The 16,571-nt window shown below is 41.8% G+C and overlaps 1 protein-coding gene across 1 annotated transcript in view; it reads left to right on the forward strand.

Moving 5' to 3' along the window:
• The window catches only part of SORCS3 (sortilin related VPS10 domain containing receptor 3), a 311,341-nt gene extending 297,609 nt beyond the window's left edge, over positions 1 to 13,732 (forward strand). Inside the window, exons 22-27 of the mRNA XM_059821073.1 lie at positions 2,534 to 2,646; positions 4,531 to 4,662; positions 6,566 to 6,665; positions 8,750 to 8,855; positions 12,883 to 13,043; positions 13,668 to 13,732. Coding sequence (XP_059677056.1) covers positions 2,534 to 2,646; positions 4,531 to 4,662; positions 6,566 to 6,665; positions 8,750 to 8,855; positions 12,883 to 13,043; positions 13,668 to 13,732 — 677 coding nt within the window. The remainder of the gene's footprint in view (positions 1 to 2,533; positions 2,647 to 4,530; positions 4,663 to 6,565; positions 6,666 to 8,749; positions 8,856 to 12,882; positions 13,044 to 13,667) is intronic.
• The last annotated feature ends 2,839 nt before the right edge of the window (positions 13,733 to 16,571 follow it).

Here is a 16,571-nt window from a genome sequence, read left to right on the forward strand (position 1 = left end):
CAGAAGTGAATTAAATGGGGCAGCTAGTCAAATTTGTAAGCTTAGCACTGTAGTAAAGTGACTGGTGCTTCCTTTGCCTATTGGTCTGTCTGCACACCCTCACTGGGAACTCCCAAAAGAAAAAACACTTAGAGCTGTAGCCAGACTGCCTTCCCTCTGCTTCCTAGCTGCGGAAAGAAGTAGTCATAGTGCATCATTAAGGTGGCCTGAATACAGCTGGTGTTTCTCTTTATACAGTGACTGTATAAACAGCAGGGGTCTGGAGGGGTCTGCAAAACAGGGGGCAGAAATTACTATTATTGGTATCTCTGTCCATCTTCTATGCCACAGCTGGAGGTCTGAGTGTGTCCACTGCACTTCCCTGTGGGTACTGTTTGGTATGTTCTTGCCATATCTGCACATCATGGGCTCCAAAAAGCACCCTTTGGCAGACCATGGAGCTTACCCAGTCTGGGGCTTGATAAAGGCTGAGTGGAAAGGCTCTTTCAGCAGTTTTGGCCAGGACTTTGAGATTTCTCCAGAGAATAATTTCCACCCTGGGCTAGTCTTCATTTTCCTTATCCAGTTATTGGCATCCAGCATTGGAGGGCGAGCTTTTCTTTGGATAGCAAGTTTTATTGAGAGATCTGGGCTTCAAATAACTCGGGTTGCACTGTGTGCTTGAACTATGTGTGTCTTGTTTCAGTAATTAAATAGAAATAAATGTCCTGCTGGTGACTGGAAAGCTGTATGCTCAGATTTAACAACCAGCTAAACAGATACTTATTGATTGCCTGGCTGTGAAATGCAATGCATTTTAATAATTTCTTACTATGATTTAGTAATACTCAAACTTGCTATTAGCAAATGTAAGTAACCCTCTACTTGATCATTTTGAGCATTCCAAAATGCAGTGTTTACTTCTGGGAAACTTGCATCTTTCCACTAGTTTCTGGAATGAAACTTAATCAAGTATATCTGAGAGGGGTCCCCACATGTGATCTCAATCTTTGGTCCCGGTAGGTCCCAAAGAGCGTTCCTCACTCTCTGTTTTTAAACACCTTATAAGAAGTTTTGCCATTCTATTTAAAAGATCCAAAGCTTTGAGCTTTATCACAAAGAGTAATTGATCCACTTGGAATGTCCAAATAGTACTATGCAGTGCCATGCTGCAGACTGACCTGATCTAAGAAAGGAGTCCTTCCAGATCCCCAGTCTGGTTATCAGTTCAAGTCTGAGTACACAAACGAGTGACACCTTTGGTAAACACGTGCTCTGCTAAATTTGTATCCAAATCTGTGTCCTGTATTATGACTCTAGGCAGGAATGCATGGCTTTCTGGTGTTAGCAGTGGAGATTATTTATTCAGGGTTTTCTCAAATTGTGATTAACAGACCAGAACTTACTCAAAAAATAAATTGGACATGGTACTTAGGGTTCAAAAGTCAAAGGCTTCATATGTCAGGCTCTGGTTTAAGCCTTCAGAACTTGAGAGAGTTTCCCTGCTCTCTTTGATGCTTGTTTTATTTAAAAATATACTGCACCATTTAAAAAGAAAGAACAGATCTTGCAAAAGATGCAACATAAATGCTGTGCTGGCACATCCCTGCTATTCTGTGAATTTCCTCATTTATAGTCTTGCTGGTTTATCTTGATCTAAAATTGGTACCTTCGTACAGATGATTAATGTTACTTATTTGAAGTGTCTGGAGATAAGGTGCTTCAAGGTGAGGCACAGCACATCTCCAAAAACAGAGAGTCTTCTACCCTGAGAACTTATATCTGAGTGTGATTCCCATCCTGGATCTGTGCCTCCCACTGGCCCAAATCCATTGTGCACAGTAGTCATAAGGATTCCAGGCTTGGTCTCTGGTGACACCAGAGGAGAGAGTTGGAATTGGAGAAAAATTTGAATTGTTCTGTATTTGAAGTCTAAGAAGTTTTTCTTCCTCCCTGCAATCAGTCAATTAGGAAGTAATTTCAAAGTGTTTCATGAATAGCCATTGCTTGATTAGCCAGTCATTAGCACCACTGGGTTCTCATTTGTTGGGGTATTAACCACTCATGGCTTCCCTCCAGGAGAGCAAACAGATAATACCTGCTTTTGGAAACATTACTTACAGTAAGTGTTTGTTCTGCAGAGCACAATGCATGCAATTGCACAGACCTTCCAAATTTCAGCCAGATGCCTCCTTATTTACTGGTCAACTTCCTTGTAAGCAGAATCTGATGAAGTTGAGTGGCAAAAATTACAAAGCCCAGAGGCATCATCAAGGGAAGGCATCCTCTCACCTCTCTCATTCTTGCTTCCATTTCTTCTGGGAAAAGCCGTAAATTTGCATTAGGGCAAAATGTCCTGTATAGGAACCTTTATAAGAATTCTTTCCTTTCAAGTTTTCTGTCCTGCTTAGTGTTAGCCAGCCCTTTTTCTCCCTTCAGCCTTTCCTCTCTTTCTTGCTTTAAGATAATTTAATTGTGGTCTTCCTATAGTCTTCTGCACCCCCCTGAACACTGCCCATTCAATCTTCTCATAAATACTGTTTTTCTATTCCAGAGTATTTTCAATCTCAGCTCCTGTCATTTTCTCCCAACTTGGACTACCATAACCCTGACATCCCTGAATGGAGACAAGACATTGGCAAAGTCATCAAGAGAGCTCTAACACAGGTGAACATCTGTTTCCTTTTCTGTACTAATAATGAGTAGGCTGTGCACTTTTTCAACATGCTAGCTTAAAAGAATGGGAAAGAATGGTAGTAGTAATGAAACTATAATTTCAAATTGACAAAAAGCTTCTTAATATGCTGGATCTTTCTACAGAGGCAAACTATTTTGGGAATTTTGTGGAAATATTATAATTACTTTTATTAATGTTTCTGTGGTGCTTTTTAGCTTTTAATATCCTTGAGGACTTTACAAATTCTAGATTGTAATAGCATCATTATTAATCTTATTTTGCCAAATTGATATTACAGTATTTACTGCTTGCTACTCCAACCATTTGGATAGTGTTACTGTGTGTTGTTAAACAGCTGATCCACTTCATTCCAGAAGACAGACATTGTAGTATGTTGGATGCATGAGGAAGATATTTTTACCTCTTCCTGATACTCAGTCTTCTAATGCAGCTAAGTGTAGCAACTGGTGAATGTTGTAAAGCTCTACTCCCTTTCCAACTGGGGCAAAAAATGAGGATTCAGAGGGAAAATAAACTTACTTTTAAGATATAGGACAAAGACACTTCTGTGGGTGGAAGACACTGAATCTTCCTTTGAGATTAATTAGAATATGTAAACTAGCACTCATACTCTTGCAGGAAAGGGGACAGAATAATTTATGTTATCGAATAGACGGGGACTTTGGTTTTGTATGAAATCAGGAGATAGATTTAGGCAAGCTTTTGTGTTTTTTACATTCTGCCAAAAACATATCTTGCTTTTTTTTGCTTCAGCTACAGCTGTTCTTAGAAATGGGGGCTGATTATTTTTACAGGAAAAGTACATTCCTGCTCAGCTTCTCTCATCTGCAGCCCACTCAAAATTCTCAGTTTATGAGAGTTTCCTTGATTGTTTTCCCATCCTGAGAAAACACTAAGTTCATTTGTTTAAACTGTTGTTCACTTTTACTGTATTCAGAGTCAGGCTTGCAGAAAAAAGAAATTAATTAGGTTGTAACTATGAATGGTTACAGACAACAGTAAAAATCATGTAGAAGTGCTTGCCTGTATATCCTTTTGTGACTATTTGGTTGCAGCCTGTGGTCTGTGCTTATAGGACGGATCCCCAATGGGCTGCCCCATTGATACATTCCAGTTCAGGAATGAGGCCAAGGAGCTTGAGGTGGGGTAGGACCAGGGAGCTAATGGGGTTAGGCTCATATAGCAGAGAGTTTCTGAGGGAGGAGAGGCTTCCTGCCCTACTGAGGATGCACAGCTTGGATTTGGGGAGAGAGGGTGGTAGCCTCAGTGGGCAGGTCATGCTGAAGACAGTTGTGAGAGTCAGGTGTGGAACTGACTCTTGGTTCAGCAAACTGAGAAGTTCCTAGCACAGCGCTCCTGATCAGCCCCAGTAGTGGAAAGTCTCCCACTGGAGACATTAAGTTGTTCACGTATGGCAAATGTGGATCCCCATAACCTGATATTAGAAGGTGATTGCTGGTAATTTTCTTCGTATGTCCCTATTAGATGCACTCTTACAAGTGGTCGCTCTGAGCCAGGCTCTCTGGATCTGACATCGAGTCAATCTTTTGTAGTGAAAAGGACTATGTGGAAAATTCAGATCTGGAGACATGGCAGGTTTGGACTTTGGGTTTGGGATCTTTGGGTCCAGGGGTGTTGTCAAGGCTACATTTACTTCTAGAAATGAAGTAGAGTGAATCATTAGCAGAACCTCTATTTCTGACCCACCAAATGGGTAGAACAGCTCATTAGGACCACAACACCTACAGTGGAACTGGCAAGTAATAATTTGATGGGAGCACAGTTTCCTGTAGTGAATGGAAACATCAATAACAGAATAGCAGCTAGAGACCTCCTTTTTACTTTTCTTTTAGGTGACTGGTATCCCTGATGAACAGATCTTGGTAGCTGTATTTCCTGGGCTGCCTACTTCTGCTGAACTCTTCATACTGCCCCATAAAAACACAACAGAGAGGAGGAAAAGCAGTGAGGCTGATCTGGAGCAAGTAAGGAAAGATGGATTCATGGAACATTCATTCCTATCATACCATTTGCAGATGGGCCCTTAACTTGTGCAGCATTGGAAATGACTTACAATAAGTGTGATGGAACTGGAGGCATCTTGGACTGTGGCAGTATAGTTTATGGCATTAAAGAAAATAATTTTCAGGGGAAAAACAGGCTTTTCTAATACCTCACTGAGATATGTCACAGTCTACCAGTGGTGGTTCTTCCTAGATCAGTGGTGTGTCCTTATTACAGTAGTTATGGCCAAAGGAACCTTGGATATGTACTCCCTCTACTCCCTGGAGGAATGCTAATAGACAGAGACTAAAGCAGCAAGATAATATACTGAGGTTTACTAAAAATAAATCAGGCTCTTCAGCTCGTATATCACTGGAACAAGACCTCTTTTTTCTGCAGCAGCGAATGGCGTGTGCAAACTATATTTGGAAGTTACAATATCCATCCATTTAGATAAATAGGTAATTACAGTGATGAATAGCAACAGTGATATGCAGGCAAGGGAAGAGCGAGGAACAACAGCACTAGTCTGCTGAAGCTTTCATGCTAGAATTACCAAGTGATTAAATCAGCTCTATAAAGGCAAAGGAGTGAAGTACTGCTGGAAAGGCTGCTTAGCTCTAGCTAATGTTCTTGTATGCAACGTTTTTACTGCGTGCAAGCTATGTGTGAGTCCATCTCCAAGTAACTCTCGGAGGAGTAACACTTCTGTGATGAAACATTAAATAATTCAGAGGACTGCTGAATTCTGTGAAAGCTCTTGTCACCCACTGAGCAAAGTCAGTCCCCTCTGAGTAGTACATTTGTCCTAGGAAGCTAGCAAAGCTGGCCTCTCAAATTTATGGTGGTGAGTGTGCTGAAGAGATGCATTGTGGAGGGAAGGTTTGGAAGGATTTTTGGAGGGATTTTCTTGGAGTCATTTCCATCCTGTTCAGTAGGATTAGAATTCCCTCCGAACAAGCTGTTGTGTCAGTATTCCATATATCAGTATCATGCAGACATCTCAGATTAGGTTTCTGACTAGCTGACCATGAGGCTGAAGCTCTAGTGCTCTAGTTTTATTTGACATTCTACTCAGTTGTACTTTGGCACCTGATGTTGGCTTCTGCTTGAGGAGCTCTGCCCTGGAGAATAGGCCATCAGAACTACTCAGTAGCTGTGCCCTGACCATCAGAACTACTCTAGGGAGACCAGGCATTAACAAACTCAGGCTCCAGTGTGACATGCCAAGTATGTGCTCTGAGGCAACCGAGTAACACATCATAGCTGGGTTGCTGAGCCATGGGTAAACTCCAGTCCAAGGCCCCTCTTCTAAATGAAGGAGAAATATGGGAAGTTTGCCATTAATCTTCAAAACTGGATTGTCTCATCCCCAGCATCCTATTTAAACAGGAGCTACATGACTAGGATTGTCCTGAATCAATGTGAGTAAAAAAGTGTTACGAGGCTCGACTACCTAACTTGGTTCCATCATCCACCAGTGAAAGTCCAATATGTCAGTGATTTCCAAGTGCATTAGATCAAACTCACAGGACATTGTGGAGGGTGAAAAGATCCTTAGTTCTTTTCCCTCGTTCCCTCCCCCCCTAAAAAAAGAAAAAAAGATTTGCTAACTTTCTTGGCTTGCTTCCCAGGAGAGGTATAATAACATACTCCATGAGTCTCAAAAGTCCTGTAGGGAGACTTGGATGCAATAATACAGAGTTCCATCTAAAGCACATGTACATGTTTCTCTCCACTTCCTCAGTCTCTCACTTCCCTTCTCTTCCCGAAGCCAGTAAGAGATGTTAGTCACCATTCATAGGCTACATGCATTTTTGAACGTTCTCCAGAGCTTGCTGTCTTCTATATTGTAACTACCTGTATCTCTTATTATTTCATCAGGTGGTAGAAATCCTTTTTAATGCTCTCAACCAGAATCTGGTCCAGTTTGAACTGAAGCCTGGTGTTGAAGTCATTGTGTATGTTACTCAGTTAACATTAGGTGAGTGTGGAGTCAAATGCATAGCCGTGGTTCTCTTGAGGCTTCAGACGACTCCAGGAGAACCAGTCTACATCAGAGCACTCACAGTTTGGTATGTGCTACTAGGATATGTAGGACTGATTGTATTGAGACATGTCTGTGGTAGAAGGAGGAAGTGTTAAAAACAGAATCCAGCAGTGGCATCTTCATGCACCAGTTTGTACAAGTCTTAAAAGTACCTTTTAAGAGTTCTCTATGGCTTAATTAACTAGTGCATTGAGGTTTTTCAAGTGTTTTAGACAATCAGGTGAATGGTGTTCTATTAAGCCCTCATTGGGCACCTGTGGAATTCAGTGGGAGTATTACTAACTTTCATGGATATTGGATCAAATCTTTATTGCAAAGGACTTGTTAATGTTATGACTAGCCGAAAAGCTTTATAGGGGCAAAGTACTCATGAAAAGAAGATCTAGGCCTCTTACAGGAAATGCGTGCCTGAATATTGACTTCTACAATTTAGAACTTATTTAAATTTCAATGCTACCTATCTCCATTTTTGCAGAGTAATGAATAGTTGCTTTAAGCTTCATCACCCCCTTTGCTTTTAACCACCCTAGTGTGAAGCTCTCAGCTACTGCTGAGAATTTCGGCCGGCATAGTGTGAAGCCCTCAGCTATTGCTGAGACAGTGATTGCTACAGAGGAGATGATGGATTTATTTTTGCCCTTGCTTTTTATGACTGCCCTTGCAATTATCTGAAATGTGGGATCTTGTGCATGTGACATTGCTGATAGCCTCTCCGAAAAATTGGGATTCATGTCCCAGGGTAATACACTTCAGACTCTCAGAGAGCCAAGAGCTGAGCTAAACCAAGACTGGTGAGCTATCCTACAGGTAATGCCTTTTTGCCTTCACTCTGACTGTTGTTTGGGGATGAGAGTCAGACATTAATAGGAGTGGGCTGGAATGAGTTAATTAGCAAAACTGGGAATGAGATCCGAATATCTGCAGTCTGCAGGTTCAGAATCTGGGTTTGTTAGCTTACAGTGCTCAATTACTCTCACACACCCCCCCGTGGGTGGTGCTACATTTGTTTCATGACCATTCCAATACTATTTTGACTCAGGTGAAATGAGAGTCAGTTCTTTTCCAAAAAAAAGTCCATAGAAGTAGTAGAAGCAGAATACTGGCAGGATCAGACTCTTAGGTGTGAAAATTTGGCAATGGAACCAGAAGTGAGTCTATTTGCATAGACTCTGTTCCCATCTTTTGGGTGACAGAAAAAAAATAGAGAACAGTAAAAAAACAAATGCAAATATTTATGCAGAGTGAGAAACACTCAGCTGCTACTTATAATCATTTGTGCATCATTAGAGACTTCTCATCAGCCTCTTGATTCTCAGCACAGTGCTCAGGCCGTTAAGATGGTCTGCTCTGATGAGCTGTGGGAATAGCTGCATAAACAACGTATAGTAATACACTTCATTTAGCCCACCCAAAATGTCAAGGATAGATGGATCAAATCTCCAAAATGTTATAATGTAGTGCGTGCTTGGGTCCAGGATTATTGCTTTGGGCTCCTCCACATTATGAAAACTGACTCAATTAAAAAGTCTGTAAGGTCCAATACAGGGCTGAACCTTGAGGCTTCTCACAAGACCAGATCCTTGTCACATGTGAGACAGACACATGTCCTTGGAAGATGGGAGTCATGCTGTTCATGGATGCTCTGAGGTAGCTTCTCCAAAGGGGAATAGACATGCATTTAACCACTCCTCACAAATTTCATTTCCACTCCAGCCCCTTGAAAAGCCTGAAGAGAAATAGCCCAGAGTGTTAATACAGGAGTGATCAGCCATTCAGCTAAGCATGGCTTGCTGTGCCTTTTCACTAGGAGATGTTAGACTGCACTGTCTTGAAAAAGGAGCTTGGCTTTCAAAGGACAAGAGAATCAGTTTGTTTTCTCCTGATTGGACTTGCTGAAAACAGCACCATGCAGTGGTGATAAAGCAGATGTAGCAAAGACAGAGTTGAGCTCAACTCTGGTATTTATGTGTTCCCTAATAATATCTTGTAAATGTAATGCTCTGCCTTTCCTCCTGCAGCACCCCTTGTTGATTCCAGCACGGGTCATAGCAGTTCGGCGATGCTGATGTTGTTGTCTGTGGTGTTTGTAGGCTTGGCTGTTTTTTTAATCTACAAATTCAAAAGGTAAGTTGAGAAACTTTGGGGGATGGGAAAAGGAGACACTGGGTGGTTTACAGGCAATCTAGGCAGAGCAGTGCCTGGATTGCAGGTGTAGAGCAAGTTATGCTGGCCTAAGGCTTAGACCGGTATAGTTCCGTATTTCTCATATCTAGAGAGAAGACCATCTACTGCCCTTCCACCACAAACCTAGTGCTCTGAAGGCTCACCAAGAGCTCAGAAATCAAGCTGTGACCTACTTCAGCAGATTTGTTTGAACCACAGACCGGAAATGGGAACCCTGTGTGCTCACTGAGTACTGAGCTACGCAATGCAGACTTAGTCAAAAATCACATGATGGATGTCTTCATACAGTCTATATCCATCTGGCCAACTGCCTCAGTGCAAGAATATCTCATTTGTATGTTGAAAAGTGGATAGTTTAGTCTTGCAGAGGAAAAGGTGCAATTATGTTAAGGGAAGGAGACTCAAAGCCAGAAAGGTTTGTGGTAAAAAAATGCCTTTGAGAATCTGTGTTGAGATTTTCTTTGCCACATGTTAATATAAACCTTTTGCATCCAGACAGCAGGCAGGACCTGTGGTGGCACATGGCACTTTACTGCTGCAAGCTATGAAACAAAATATGGGATAAGAATGGCCTGTTTGCTGAAGGGCTGCCTTATGAGAATGTATTTTAGGCAGATGGAGCTCCTTAGGAGGAACTTTGCATTCAGTACAGCACTTACTGCATTAAATGGTCTATGTGCCCAGATCCTGCCCAGTGGCAAAATATTGTCTTAGAAGCATAAGCTGAGTCTGACTTAAAAAAAACCCCAAAACTTTCTGAACATGAGTAATTCCTCCAAACTTGGAAGCTAGAGCTTTTCCTGTCCCAATTCCAGCTATATGTTTCTCTCTTCAGCTTTTTTGCAGCCCAAGATAAGGCTAGTACTCTCTAATGATGTTAGTGGGATATAACCAATATTCAGAAAGGAATGATAAGACAGGCATGTATCCTAGTCACCAGATTTAAAGCTCACCTCATTTCTAAACTCTTGCATTAACCATTGTCAAGATCAGTGGGTGGCACTGATTCTAATGCTTGATTCTGTGCACAAGATCTGTTACCAAGCTCCCACTGACTTCAGTGGCCCAGGACAATTTCCAGAGAACCCATGTGTGTGAATCTGCTCAGGTGCAGATTTCCAGGCCTTCAGCCTGTCTTACTTGTTTCAGTCTGAAACCCTCTCTCTGCTTCTGTGAGGTGGAATACAGCTTCCTAGGTGAATGGGGTATGGGACATGGGAGTTGTTTAAGGCATTGATTTAATAATGTGCTAGGAATGCAGCTGATGATTTCTCTCACTCCCAAATGTAGGATGAGGAGGGCAAAGAAGTCTCTCTGGGACATGTCAAGATGTAGGTACAACCCTTTGTAAAACATGCTTTCCTTTGTGTCTTGGTGAGATGGTTTCTTAGGTTCAGCCTAACGTCTTTGGCTCTGTGGTCAGAGATCAGTTACCAGGAAGAAGGATTTGCATATTCTGGCTGCCAGAGAGCAATAAGGAGCTTGGTAATCCACTTTGCTTTGGCAGTCTCCAGGTCATGTTATGCTACTATAGCTCATAAAACTGACTCTTGTACTACTTAAGCATCTTGACCCTTGAGCACAGCAGCCGTCAGCCTTGTGCTGTGCTCCAGGGCTGGGAAGACCCTACCTTGTTAAAATCTGTCTGAAAATTGAATGTATTACAAATTGGGGGTGAGGGAGAAGGTGGTTAAAGCATGGGTTTTGCTTAGCCCAGAGCTCACCAATTTGCTGTCCCCTCTCATCTGCTCTGTCCCAAACAGGACAAACCCTAGGCAAACTGACAAAGTTGAGGATTGTCAGATACCCAGAGTGTCCTCAGCTTGGTTTTTCAGATCAGAAGGCAACTTTTCAGCTCTGTCTAAAACCTCTGGCTCAATGGATCAGAATTAAGAGCATGCAACAATTCTTAATGGAAAAAGGACTTGAAAACAAAAGCTTTCCTCTAGCTCTCAATGATGCAGAGGTCCATTAGCAATATGTACTTTTCTGATTAACGGTGATCCCAGCCTGAATACAGAACTGCTGCTTTCAGGAAAAGGTTGTGGGGAGAGCATGGGCCTGCATGAATTTTTAATTCTACAAATTTGTAGAATCGGTGCTTTGCTGGTTTGCACACAGACTCCTTATTATGAGTCCATCAAGTAATAGACTCAGCAGGCATGTTAAACATTGCTGCCAGAGAGATGCTTCTTGAGGAGGTCTGGGTGGAAAAGGAAGGAAGGGGGAAAAGTAGGGAAATAATCTGTGAAAAAGTTGTTTTGTTTCTGGGAGATTGAGCATACAACAGGTCAATACTATGTGTGTATGGGTGGTGAGTAATAGTGGGGCAATGGGGCAGTCAGTATGTATGTGACCTGGGACAACAGTGCAGGAGGCTGTGTGCATGTGCTCAGAGGTGTGTGGTGGGATGTTGTGGCCACCTGTGTCTGTGCTGGGAGGCATAGCAGGATTAGGGGTGTGTGAATGGATGCATATATGTACAGCCGTCTCAGTTTCTTTTTTCCCTAACTCTCTGCAGTACCTGGAGGCTTTCTGCCTCACAACTCTAAAGAGATTTTCTCACCTTTCCTCTCAAAGTTCAGAAGACAATCTCTTCTCTACCATTGCATTGTTTGGAAGCCAAACTAAGTCTTCCAATATCTCCAGGCGTGACACACCTCCAGACATATTCTGGACACTTAAATCCAATGGGAATGCAGTTGTCCTCTCTCATCCAATGAGTGCATTCCCTCTGTAGTGAAGACATAAGTCTTCTAGTGATCTGTAAGGCATAGCTGAAGGTTAGAAGGAGAGAGTAGGAGAAAGGGAGAAGAACATGAGGTTTGTTAACTGCTCCTAAACATCCCAAATATGTCCTGACTTGCTGTTGGTTAAGAACAGAATGACAAATAAAGCCAATAGCACAAGTCGTTTGAGGCCAGAACTTCACTGGAGTGAAATCAGCATAGATCTATTGAATTCATGAGAGTTGAGGCAATTTCCACTGCTTTCAATCTCTGATTGCAGACGGGTTAGCATAAAGAGATGTCATTTTATATAGTCTTTTGAACACATCTTCTTTCTGTCTCCTGTGTGCTTTAAGGAACTGAAAAAATTCTCTGAATTTTCCTTATTGTAGCAGTGTGGACTGCATGGCAAAGAGTCCTTTTAAGGACATTAGAAAAAATAGTCACCTTCCAACAGGCAACTACATACAGATGATCCTAGCAACCCCCACAATGCTTAACACATTACTTTTCAGTTCTCTCATTTTAAACTTGCATTCCTCCAGGGATTACTATCTAACTATCTGTCTTGGCCTATCTAACTATGTATCTAACTAACTGACTTTCAAGGATATCTTTTAGAGTCCAAGTTAACTTATCTTTGAAGAAGGAAGAATAAATACTCCCTTCACTTTTTTGGCTTCCTTAGCAGCAAGGGAAAATAAGTCCCTGCAAACTTGTATGATCCGTAGCATGGCAAACTGTTTTTGCAATGAAATGGTAACAAATAGACTTTGGGTGGGTATTATGAGGTCCAAGTCCTCTCTGTACTCTGAGGCAGGACCAAATCTTTATAACTTTTTCTGATGTGGCAATTCCTACTGAGTCAGTGTGAGCCTGTCAATAGAAACAAGCCTAGCAATTCCTAGCAATTGAGTAGTGCACAACACCTAATGTAAAAGGGCAGGACCAGAACATTTAGGTTTACAGCTGGAGGAGCCTTTGGGCACAGTATAGGAAGGCAGTGGCCTGAGATTTGGGGTAGCTTTAAACTGGTGTTGGAATTAGTGGATGCTAATGGCACTTTCAGAGCAGAACATCACTGTGGTGCTTTCACCATTCTGAGAGCTGATACTTTGCATCACTGCCAGTGCTGCATTTGTGGGATTGGTCTCAGTTTAGTTGGTCTGATTAATCAATGACATGCCAAGGATCCCTGTGTTACAAAATATAACCTCTTGTTTTCCTTTCCTGCACAGGAAAATCCCTTGGATTAACATCTATGCCCAAGTCCAGCACGACAAGGAGCAGGAAATGATTGGCTCTGTCAGCCAAAGTGAAAATGCCCCCAAAATCACTCTGAGTGAGTTCACAGACCCCGAGGAGCTGATGGACAAAGAGCTGGACACGCGAGTGATGGGTGAGAGAGAGCCCTTGGTTGGAGCTTGTTTCATAGTCTGGGTGAGGATGTTGGTCATTGGGGTATTAGGAGAGGCAGTGACTGTGACCTCAGGTACAAGCAGAGCCTGAGGCACTGAGATAGGCAAAAAATCTGTCTCTGTGATGTGGTAACAGGGAGTTTTTCTTACAGTTTTTCAGCTTTTCTCACAGTGTTACATGACCACGGTAGGAACCTGGAAGCAGAAATAGGTGTGTGTATATATATATGTATAATAGGAGTTAGTAATGACTGTGGCTCACACCTATGCCTGCTCATGACCCTGTCTCTCCTGTGGAGGGGTCCCAAATTCCCTCAACCCTCAGAAGAATCAGCTGAGCCAAGCTTACACTGTTGGTGTGCTATCATTACAAGTGAATATGTCTCTAATAGCTTAATGAGTTTACTGCTGGTCAACTGAGCTGTAGTAACAGGTTTTCTGCATGCTCCATGCTTATTGCAAATACAAAAAAAGATGTGTTACTTTTAAGAACCTTTTCTGTCTTTACACTTACACAAGCACATTCTAAGAAGGAGTGAGAAGCAATATAGACGAAACTGTTGAAGCCACTGCACTGACTCTGTTCTCCATTTTGTCCTCCACAGGAAGCATCTCAACAATTGCCAACAGTGAAAGCACAAAGGAAATCCCCAACTGCACTAGTGTTTAATACTGAGAATCCACTTGGTCTACAACATTTCTGACTTTTTATTTGTAATTATTATTGTTATAATTATTATTATTATGAAAAAAGAGTTATATGTCATTATTATCATTTGGGAGGGGATGGGGTGGGCTTTTTCTGTTTACCAGGGCTGCATTCATAAATAGCAGGGGTTCTTCATATTTAGGAAATACTCATCAGAGTAGAAAGAAAAAGCAAAGGATGAGTCGAGCGTGCAATGGGATTTGAATGCCAGCCTTCTGTTAAATACAGAATGGGAATTAAGTATTCAAATCTAACAGGTAGGTATAGTACCTTAGGCAATATGTTGTAGGTAAATTGTCCCTTTTCAGCCCTTTTCAAAGTAAGTCATGAATCAGCTACTTCATCCTGCCAGAGGGCTCAGGCTGGATTGTTGGACCAGGATCTGCAACATGCCATCAGCCCTCACTTTCCAATGACATGCATGTCTCAGCTTTTTGCAGGATCTTGCCTCTTTTAATTGCTTTTAATTTCAGTCACCCTCTGGCACTGTTCACTGTTGAGAAAGGAAAAAAAAATTGGAGCAAACACACAAGTCAGTGTTCCTTGGACTGTAGATTGGCTGGAGGGGACAGCACCACAAGCAATGAAGGAGCATGCCTGAGTTTATGAATGCAGCCCAAACCCCGTGCATGTGAATAGCGAGGATGCTGAAGGCCTACTGTAGATAATTACAATGTACATAGATTTTTATTTCTTGGGAAATAATTTAATGTTTAGTAAAAGAAGATATGTTTAAAACAAAACAAAACCTGAACCACATGCACATGCATGCGCGTGCACACACACTCGTGCACACGCTCGTACATGCCAGCCAACCAGGGACTGTGGTGAGCACTTGAATCACGCTTTGGTTCCAAGCGTGTTCCAGTTGTCTGTCATATTTCAATCTGACACTGCTGTCTATAAACAGCATAGTTTATTTCTCTGTGTAGAACTGCAAGCCTTTTTTTATATATATATATAGTATCATTTCCTATGATGGAGCAGAAAAAGATATTAGCAGGACAGACTATGAGCCTGTCATGAATATTTTAATGATATTCATCTATTCACCTCTGTCACTGTTGTCCACTTCTGAGAAGGATCTTGGTGACATCCATTAGGGAAAATGAGGAAAACAAACGTGAAATTATCACCATCTCAGTGTGGGCAAATATCAGTGTGCTTGCAGTACCCAGTACAACCTCAACTCAACAGTGGGCCAGGTTGCAGTAGCTTTATTCCCAGTGAGAATTCATGCTTTTAACAGTTCCGCTGGTGAAGAAAAGTGCTATTCAGGATGTGTAAGAGTGGTAAATTTTGGCTGAACATGATGCATGCAATTAGGGACTGCTCTTTGGAGAGGCGGATGCAGGGTGAGACCTGCATAAACTGAGCGAGGAAAGCTCTTTCTTATGAATGCTGCTGGATGGCTGCTTCCAATTTTGGATGGAAATGCCATCAGAGTAATTTCTGCATGGTGGGTTGGTGCTTTCTGGTTAGAACAGGGAGGTTAATGAAGAAAAGGTAGTGAAAAAGCTCTTTACGAATTTTCTAGCACACTGAGTTGAGGATAGGCCCTAGGAATGGTGAAGTTTTGGGGCAGGAGGTTGACTTAGCGGTGAGTTACTTTTATCCATTTTTCTTGAGTTGATGATGTTAAAAATCGACCTTACTCTGCAGAGTAGCAAGTTATAAGACCCAGCAGGAGTGGAAGGAAGATTGGAGGCACATTTGGGAAGACGTTCTAGTGCTTGCGTGGTAACAGGAGGCAGAAGTGAGGCTAGGCGACAATGTTTGTTGCCTTTTTTAGGATCTGGATACAGGACTCCACATCACCTTTAACGTATGTGGACTGAAATGAGGAGATGGCTAGAATTTAGGTGTTACTTGCTACCTCTCTGCATTGCAACATGCCAGTTGGCTACAAACCAGCCTCAGCATGTGTGTTCGCTCTGTTAATGGACTGGAATGTCTTTTAAAGGTGATAATCCTGATGGGTCTGCAGGTGGAGAGAAAAGTGGTTAAACACAGTTTTGCAGAAAAACACAGGAGGTATTACAAGATTAAAACTGTAAAAGCAAAATGTAGGGAAATACTATTTTGTGTGAAGTACTAAAGCTAAATATTCTCAATTCTTCTGCTCCTCCATTTCAATCAGGCTTTTGGGCCTTTTCTGTTGATTTAAAAATAATTTTTTTCTGTTTCCTCCCTCACTTTTCTGTTCTAGTTCCTAATATAAGCTGGAGAGTGATGGCTGTGTTATTCTATTTAACCTTGGGTTTCCATCCATCACATGTGGATAAACTGTTGCATTATTGTCTCTGTTCTACTGAAACACCAAACTAGTTTACAGTAATGGCCCAGTCTGGTGATAACACTGTTAGCACAAGGCCATAGCTTCCCATATAGGAATAGATGGGAGGGATGTACATAAATAACGGTCCTGCGGGCCTTGAGCTAAATTGTGGGCTGATCTCAGTCTTTGCTGATCATTAGGATTTGAGGGACTGCTTTTGTGAGCTGCCGCAGAGGACTGAATGTGAAATACTCATTATTTTCTGTATTAACTTTTTCTTCTATAAACCAGGAAATGAAGTGAAAATGTTCATTGTTGTTTAGAGTTTTCTAGGTTTTTCATCGGATTGATCTCATATTGATTTAAAAAGAAAGGCAGGGGATTACAGTTTTCACAATTTCTTTTCACAATTTTTTACAATTTTTTTACCATTTTTCCCTTTACACTCTTAAAGATGGCTGTTAAATATCTCATAACAGATGGGAGGAAGCAAGGAGGAAAAATTGGTAGTAAGCTGCTGAA

Source organism: Gavia stellata, chromosome 9 (genome assembly GCF_030936135.1).
Source record: "Gavia stellata isolate bGavSte3 chromosome 9, bGavSte3.hap2, whole genome shotgun sequence".
Classification (NCBI taxonomy): domain Eukaryota; kingdom Metazoa; phylum Chordata; class Aves; order Gaviiformes; family Gaviidae; genus Gavia; species Gavia stellata.